Below are 8,267 nucleotides of genomic sequence, written 5' to 3' on the forward strand. Positions count from 1 at the left end.
GGTTTGATTTCCTTACGAGGGGGAGAGGGAATCTCAACCCTTCGCGGTGCAAGGTGCCGCTTGCCACTCGCGTGGGCGTGCGGGGGTTGGCAGCCCGCGCCGCCCGGCTTTTGTCAACAGTCACGGACGACGCAGGCAGCGCGGCGCCACCCAAGGCAGCACATCGTCGTTGAATGTGGCATTGAAGCAATTTGCACGTTGTGACGAGCTTTGGCGATTCCTTTTGGCTCATCCTGGACAGTCCTGTCCGTCCTCCAGCTCTCCCCCGCTTCACTGCTACGGCCTTCGTGTCGTCCCATGGCTGCCATAAGTAAGTTTGCCGTGACAGTGTGCGGTCTGCGACTGCCTGAGATTCTGCCAGCACCTGTCGACCGGTTTGTGGCGCCGCCAAGTCCGAGTGTGACTGTTCTTTGCTTAGATTTGTTCAAGTTTTCCTTGGATCTGGATCTGCTCATGTTAGCCTTAATTTTTTGACATCGAGAACCTATCCGAGCCGAGTGTGAGGTGCGGCATTGAATCGGATGTCCACCTGCCTTTGACTCTAGCCTCGAGTTCGAACATAGTGTGTCGTTGTGGTCTTCGGTGCCGTTAGCACCACTTTACCGTTTTGCTCTGTCTGTCTCCAGAGCCCCGCATTCACCGCGATAGGAGTTCTCTCCAGCAAGATGGTACTCAGCAGCGTAAAAAGAGACCGTCAATGCACCACAGGAAGGGGAACTTAAAAGGCAGCTCACGAGATCTCGCTGTCACATTACTTCGACCCAAGGGTCAACGGAAGAAAGTGCTTCACTTGAAGAAGAAGTGTAAGCGGTTAATTGCTTTTGAAGATCTTTTTTATCTGTGGTAATGTTTTCCTTCAGAACCTCATATTTGTTTTCCTGTTTCCAGGTGTTGTTGGCAAGCGCTCTCTCTCACAGCTGAAATCTCTTTCGGCAAATCCAGAAAAACAGACGAATGAATGGCTGAATAATTTGAATTGTGCAGTTTCTCAGCCTAAAGACAACCAGACCTGTATATCCTCATCAGAAGACGCCTGTACAAAGACCATTCACCCTGCAGAAGTGGAGCCAGAACCAGCAAGTTCTAGTGGGGATTCTGACATGCCCTCCACTCTGGAAGCCAGTTTCACTGACCAGCTTCCTGTCGAGCCAGAAAAGAGCTCAAGTGAAGATTCTGATATGACATCAACTCGCCAAGAGAGTTGTCATAAACCCATTGACACAGCAGCTACCCGAGTGCCGCTTCATGAAAACCAAACTGGATTGTCTGATCCTGGAAATGCCCTGCAGTCACCTGAAAACAAGCCAACAGCTTCAGACGCCACACCGAAGAAGCTAGGTTCAAAGAGCAATATATCTCCACAGGATCAAGAGCTGAAGGGTGTCTTCAAAACTCCAATGACTGCTGCCAAAAAAATCAAGCAGAGAAGAGTATTCCGTAGGAAGGAATTTTTGAAGTTCTATTTTCGCAACTCTAACAGCGGCTTTCTTCAAGCCTTGAAGAAATTTCATAATAAGAAGTTGGCTCAGAGTCTCAAACACATCGGTACTAGTGGAGTTCAATCTAAACATCAGGATGCTGTCAACATGAATGGCAGCATTCAGAAAAGGGCTCCCTTGAAAATTGTTGTGAAAGAAAGATTGTCCTCATCTGGTGTTGCCCGGTCACTTTGCCCTTCAACAGTCAAGCCTCAAGTGATCACTCCAACTCCATTGAAGATGCTCAGTGGGTTAAATTTGCCTATCCACAAATCCACTACTCACAGTGTAGTATCATGCCAAGCGCCTTTTGAATCCCCATTTGAAGCTTCTTCCTCTGAGAAAGAAGGCTGTCATGATGGAACCTCACTTCCCTCTACTCATGAAAGTGAGGGGTGTCAGGCCTCAAGCCGGGAGGTTTGTTACATATTTGCCCTTCTTGACAGAGAAAAAGAAGAGACTTTGTTCAAATGCTCTCCTCATGTCAAAACATCAAAGGTCCTGCAGCAAATTGCTAGTGTAATAGATTCAATTTCTGCAGATGAAGACCTGATGATATCAAAAAAAGTTTATGCAACAGATGATGATGAATGCTTGAAGCAACCTTCCAGGATTGATCAGAGCACATCCCCCATTGCACTTCGTGCAGAGCCCATTAGGGCAGGCTTCCAAGTCCAAGTTCCTCCTGCTGCTGAAGACGTGCCTAACTCAAGTGAAGAAGAAAATTCAGATGACAGCGGATTGCAGTCTGACATGGAAAGAAAGGATAGAATGCTGAATGCAACCACAAAAGTTATCATATCAAAAGCTCTCCTCAGCTTTACATCAGAGCTGAAAGTACTAACTGATGTCTCCATTCGACTTTTAGGGTGGTGTGCTGGAACTATTAGAGCTGATCTTGATTCCGATTCCTTTGAGGATGAGTTCGAAGGTTTCTTATGCCACTGCCATGACAAAGTCAGTATTTTAATTGAGTGCCTACATGAATTGGACTTGCGTCAAATCCTGAATGTTGATGAAGCTGAAGTGCATCGGTTTTGGCTACTCCATGATGCATTGAGGTGCATGTTGCAAGCTTATAGATACATTCAAAGTTCATCAGCCACTGGCTATTTAAGCCAGAAGTTATTATCTTTGTTGATGACTTGTTCTAAAACAATGTTGCCCAGTGGGAGCATCTCTCTCACCAGGTGGTTGTCTTTGATGACTATGATTAGTGGAATAAGCACAAAGCTGTGGGAAGCTAGGCTTCTGTCCAATGCTTGTTTGTGTTATCAGCACTTTGAATCTTTGCGGAAAGGCAGATCTTGTCGAGTGTGTGATCTTCAATGCTTTTTTAAAGAAGTGTGCCAGACTGAGCCATCGGATCCGAAGAGCGTGAATGCAAAAAGCTCTGCAGCATGCGCGGCCAAGACTGCTGTTGAACAACTCTTCCCTAGATTTTGTTGGTTTTTGAGTGAGATAGAAGGTCTTTCTCAAGAAGAATTCATGACTGCCTTCCAGAAACATGCAGTAGTCAAATTTTCATGTAATCCTCAAAGTGCCCTGTATCCCTGCGATGCACACTTGTCAGGCATTGCATGCAACTGTTTTGCTGTAAGTACAGATTTTGAATCTCTCAGTGAGCAGCCTGAGGAGAGAACTGTAGGTGAAGGTGAAGCCATTAATGGTGGTTTGAGTGATGTGCGCAAAGCACTGAATGAATCATCTGACCAACAGATTGTTCCATTGTGTGAGAAAGGCATAGAAGAGGAAACTCCTAATGCTCAATGTTCGAAAGAGAACTTGTCTTTGGGAGCCGGGCTGAATACAGCTTCCCTATCAAGTTCTAGAGGCTCAAAGGTCGTTGAAGTGACTCCAGAAAACTGTCAGAGTAGCATTTGTTCTGATGACACAGTTATTGTAGAATGCAATGATGATGAAGTGGTATTGTTACACGAAGGTTCGTCTGAAAGTCCATCTGAAGACTTTTCACTCCACTTGCAGGAATCCAGTAGCTTGGACCCTAAGAGCACTAGTGCCGCTCAACTTGACCATAATGGAAGTGAGGATGACACTGCCACAACAGACAATATTGAGGGACCAAGTTGTAGTATGCTTACAAACCCCCCTGAAAGTCCTCTTCATTGTCGGGTTCCTCTGGCTAATTCGAAAGTCAGTAGTCAGAAGGACAGTGATATTGATACTAGCTTGAGTTTGTCCAGCAATTCTTATATTGATTATACCCATCCCAAATTCCAAGTTGCTGAATCCAATATCAAAACAACGATTTTGGGTAATGATAGTGACAGTATCTTGTCAGTTGTGGATTCCCAAGGCTCAAGCATGAAAACTTCATCCACTGCAGAAGAAGAGCTCATGAGAGATGTCAGCTTTGGAGATGACGATGTCTTTGAATCCATCTCTTGTAACATGAAAGAAAGTTCAAGCGTTTCCCCACAAAGGAGTTTGGATTCTTCATCAATAGATGATGCCCATTCCTCACAAGGAATTGAAGGTAAAATCTCGATTACATTTTTTCTTTTGTTGAATTTGTTGAAAGTTGCATCAAATTTCTAAATCCTTTGTTTAATTTTTTCAGACAAACGCACCCAGAGATTGAAAAGTCCACCCCCCTTCCAAGTTGAAACAACACTAGAAGACACTGATTCCTCTGTAGAAAGTGAGCATTCTTGCCTTTAAACAGCTTCTATTTTTAACTTGTCGACAGGCATTTCCTAATACTTTTTTAAAATTTACTTTTTCTTTTTAGTGCCTGCCTTTGGCCGGGTGGTTCAAAGCAGTGTGTCCTCAACCCAAGGGAAGGATGTGGAAGTTAAAACATTGGTGAGTCCAGTGTGTAATCCAACAAGTTTTTCTAAATTCAGGAATATCTCAATTTAAAATCAGAAATGTTTGTGATGTTAATACCAATCATTTTTAATTCCAGATTGGCAACAAAGGTAGTGCCAACTCAACCCAAACCAAAGAAGCTAACCAGATTCAAAGGATGAAAGAAGAGTGCAAAAGAAGGGTCCTTCGAGGTCTGCGGTCAATGCAAGATATGGGGGTCAGTCCCCAACCAGAAGCAAATGACTTGAGCCAAAGAAACATTCGCACCAGAAGCCAACAATCCTCCAGCAAAAGAGGTGAAGAGAGAAAGACCAGGAAGGAAACATCAGATGCTAATCCGACTATTCCTCACTCAAGTGTCTTACCAGAAAAGGTTGTAGGGGACCAACAGGGAGAGCCGAAAGATGCAAATAATATTCATTCCAATGGATCAATAATGAAAAGAAAAGACAAGAAAGTGACATTTAATGACATTCTTCAGTTTAAAGAGTTCACGGATTCACCATTATTAGGATATGGGCGTTGTAAACGGATGCCTGTAAACTTCACTGATGTTCAAGAGAAAATTGAATCTCTTTTGACTGAAATGTTTCCGTCAAGCTCAGGAAACTCAGATGATGAAGGTCCTTCAGCAAAATCTAGAAATGAGGAGAAAAATAAAGATGATGGGGCTGATGTTTTACCTGCCGTTGTGGAAAAAGACTCAGTGAAAACTCGAAAGCGGAAACTAAGTCTTCAGCATTCTAAAGTTAATGCTGTCAAGGAAAATGATGAAAAGCGAGCTACAGAGTCTTTCACCAATGAAGTCTCGGATAAACTGAAGCAAAACAGTCTGCTAGATGAAATGTATAGGAAAACTTTTGACCCTGAGAAGAATGAAGGTACTGAGTGTAGTTTGGTGCAAAGCAAGCCTCAACCAAGACCTAAGAGAACCATGAAGGATGTAGTGGAAGATGATGATGACGAACTTACAGAAGACAATATGAAGAGTAAGAATGCAAAGAAACTTCGAACCTTAAAGCCAAAGAAATCAGATGATTCTGTGTCGCAGAATAAAGTGACTCTTAGTACTCCAATGACCATTAAAAGCTGTCTGAAAAAGACAATCAAGACTCAGACAGAATCAGGTGTCTCATCTAATATGAACCCATCACAGAGTCATAAAGATGAGTTAGACAAGATCGAGTTGGGAAAAAAGAACGATGAAGAATTTCAGGATATTCACCTGCGTGTTCAGCCAAAACAGGTGCAAAAATTAGACTCTGACAGTGTCTCTGAACAGAGATCTCATCAAACGAACAGGAAAGAAACTCGGCGAAAGGTGAAGGAAATGAAGGAAAAACTCTTGAGGGAAGAGCTCAAATCAATGACTGAGCAAGAAGAAGTGAGTCTCAAGTCAAATAATGACGATGATCAAAATGCTGAAAAAGCGAAGTCAAAGAGGGGAAAGAAAGGCAAGATGGAACCCACCAAAGTTTCTGTTTCTAGCAACACCTTGAGGGGTGGTAATGTTGGAGAGAGATCTGGTACAACTAACAAAAAGAAGGAGTCAAAGAGGTCTAAATCTAACCTTGTGGAAGATGTTCAAGGAAAAAACAAAGCTCATGATCTCAATGTATCAGACCCTGAATGGAACATGTATCTTGTTGATTTGAAAAAGAAAATGCTTGACAACTAGTTAATATGTCCTTGTAATTCCAATTGTCTGCATTCTGTTTAAAAGTGTGTTTTATTTCATTTTTGTACACTTTCAGTGTTTATTTATTTTACCTGTATAATCCTGCTGATGAGGCTTTGTTTTTGTTTCTGATATATTGCAATGAACCAATCAATAAAATCTATTAATCAGTAAATCACAAAGTAAGTGAAAGTGAGTTCTTTTTTTCCTTTCCTCGAACTACTTCATGAACATACATCCAATCTCCAAGAATAAGCCACGCAAATGAACAAGATTTTTTTTCTAAACATTTCAGCTTTGGATTTTTATTTTTCCCCGGGAGGCTGGAACACACATACATTGTCAGCTGCTTTATTGCATTTTGCCCAGAAACCTGTAACAGGTTGAATAAATTAGTAGAGGGAAGGGCAGGAGGCGGCCGGTAGCAGCCCGCCGGGTAGGCAGTCCCGTCAAACCAGCGTGTGCAGCGGGCGGGCCTACCCTGGACTTCGCAGGCGCTAGCTGCGCTGAAGTTAAGCGAGTAGAGGGCTGCCGAGGCGAGCGAGGCGAATGCCCTCTCCGCCGATCCTTTTCAAATTAGTCCGGCAGTGCAGCGCAGCGGCCGACAAGCCTTGCGCCTTTTCGTAGCTCTGTCTCCCTCGCACTCGTGGGGCGTCCCGCCGGCTGCTGGGGTGCGAGAGAGAGAGAGAGAGACTCCTCGGAGGCGGCCGGCTGACAGGGGAGACATTTATGAACAACGCCCTGCCGGGGCTGGCAGTCGCCGCCAAGTACGGCTCCGTCCGTGGCGGCTCGTCGCTCCGTCTCTGTCGCACTCAAGAGCCTCTCCGTAGCAAGACTGCGAGAGAGAGAGAGAGAGAGAGAGCACGGCTCGGCAGGCTGCTTCCTGGAGGACAAGACGGTCGGCCTCCTTTCTAATTCCGTCGCCACGCGACTCCCCGCCGAGCAGCGCCGTCCTGGCGGAGTGTCCTGGCGGAGTGGCCGACACCTGTCGCTTCACTCGCAGTGGCGCAGCCAGGCGCGGCTGAATGTGATTGCCGTCGCACCCCGGGGCGGGGCGGGGCGACGCGACGCGCGGACGTCACCTCGGGAGCAGCGCTGCACAGTGGGCCAGAAGACCGGTGGAGGCGGCCGAAACTCTAGACGCGTTTAGAGCTCCAGAGTTGCTAAACGGGACTCGAACCGAACGTGTGACCCCACCAATGGACTGCTCTTCGAACGAGGAATCCATTGGTGGGGTCACACGTTCGGTTCGAGTCCTGTTTAGCGACCCGGAGCTCGAAACGCGTCCCGGAATTTGACCGCCTCCACCGGTCTTCTGGCCCACTGCGCGCTGCTGGTTCGTGAGAATAGCAATTCCGATACGAACCGCAATCCGCGGTTAACCGCCGCGCCGTCGTCACGCCACGCTACGTGTTATCGGAACGGCAGGGGTGGCGGCGGCGGTGAGGGGTGAAGGAATCATACTGGGAAAGACTGCTGTTTGCCGTCGGCAAAAAAAAACTCCGGCATTTGCTTAAACTGAATGCCCTTTTTTCAGCGCACTGTCATGCACTGCGCGTTGAAGATGCCCCCGCGATGATTTTCTCTCTCCCTCCCACCCATTCTGTCGCGAAATTCACCGCCCCTGGTCCCCCACTCTGGCCCCGCCGCGGTGGCCGAAGCCTGGAGCGCCTCCGCTGGCTGGTGACTGGTCTCAGCCGAGTTTTTCATCAACTTTCCACAATCAGGCAAGAGGCCTGGGGTGCCTGGGCCTGGCCTGCCCATCCCGGCACCACTTCCAACTTGCTTGACATGTTCGACTCGGCGCGCTGCACGGCTGCCACGGCTGCACGCCCCGACGACGGCGACTTCCGATATTAAAACGGCGCGTGGCCGGGACGTCGCGCTCTCTCTCGCACCGCAGGGAATGCCCAGTGAGTGCGAGAGAGACAGAGTCGCGTGCTACGCGGACGAGTTGCTGGGCGACACTGCCACGGCGACGCACAGTGGGCCAGTGGACCAGCGGAGGCGGCCGAAACTCTAGACGCGTTTGGAGCTCCAGAGTCGCTAAGCAGGACTCGAACCGAACGTGTGACCCCACCAATGGATTCCTCGTTCGGAGAGCAATCCATTGGTGGGGTCACACGTTCGGTTCGAGTCCCATTAAGCGACTCTGGAGCTCAAAACGCGTCCGGGATTTTGACCGCTTTCACAGGTCTTCTGGCCCACTGTGTGACGCTCTCTTCGGCTCGGAGATTCGGGAATGCCACCCTCCTTAGTGCTCCTTAGCGGGATTAGGT

The 8,267-nt window shown here is 47.3% G+C and overlaps 1 protein-coding gene across 2 annotated transcripts; it reads left to right on the plus strand.

Annotated features, from left to right (window-relative positions):
• The first annotated feature begins 71 nt into the window (after positions 1–71).
• LOC117647947 lies at positions 72–6,055 on the plus strand. 2 transcript variants are annotated; one of them, XM_034389948.1, is made up of 6 exons: positions 72–310; positions 627–803; positions 889–3,975; positions 4,060–4,140; positions 4,231–4,304; positions 4,408–6,055. In XM_034389948.1, exons 1-6 carry the CDS (start codon positions 298–300, stop codon positions 5,986–5,988), a joined length of 5,013 nt encoding a protein of 1,670 aa, XP_034245839.1. In that variant the 5' UTR covers positions 72–297; the 3' UTR covers positions 5,989–6,055. The 2 variants fall into 2 exon arrangements, with proteins under 2 accessions (XP_034245839.1, XP_034245840.1); XM_034389949.1 differs by lacking the exon at positions 72–310 and adding an exon at positions 364–504.
• Positions 6,056–8,267: the final 2,212 nt, after the last annotated feature.

This window comes from Thrips palmi, unplaced genomic scaffold, assembly GCF_012932325.1.
Source record: "Thrips palmi isolate BJ-2018 unplaced genomic scaffold, TpBJ-2018v1 HiC_scaffold_3, whole genome shotgun sequence".
Lineage (NCBI taxonomy): Eukaryota > Metazoa > Arthropoda > Insecta > Thysanoptera > Thripidae > Thrips > Thrips palmi.

Excerpts from the sequence above, each read along its gene's own strand:
- LOC117647947 (XM_034389948.1), top strand. Across the intron at positions 3,976-4,059 it reads TTCCTCACAAGGAATTGAAG|ACAAACGCACCCAGAGATTG; the intron begins GTAAAATCTCGA and ends TAATTTTTTCAG. Across the intron at positions 4,141-4,230 it reads CACTGATTCCTCTGTAGAAA|TGCCTGCCTTTGGCCGGGTG; the intron begins GTGAGCATTCTT and ends TTTTCTTTTTAG.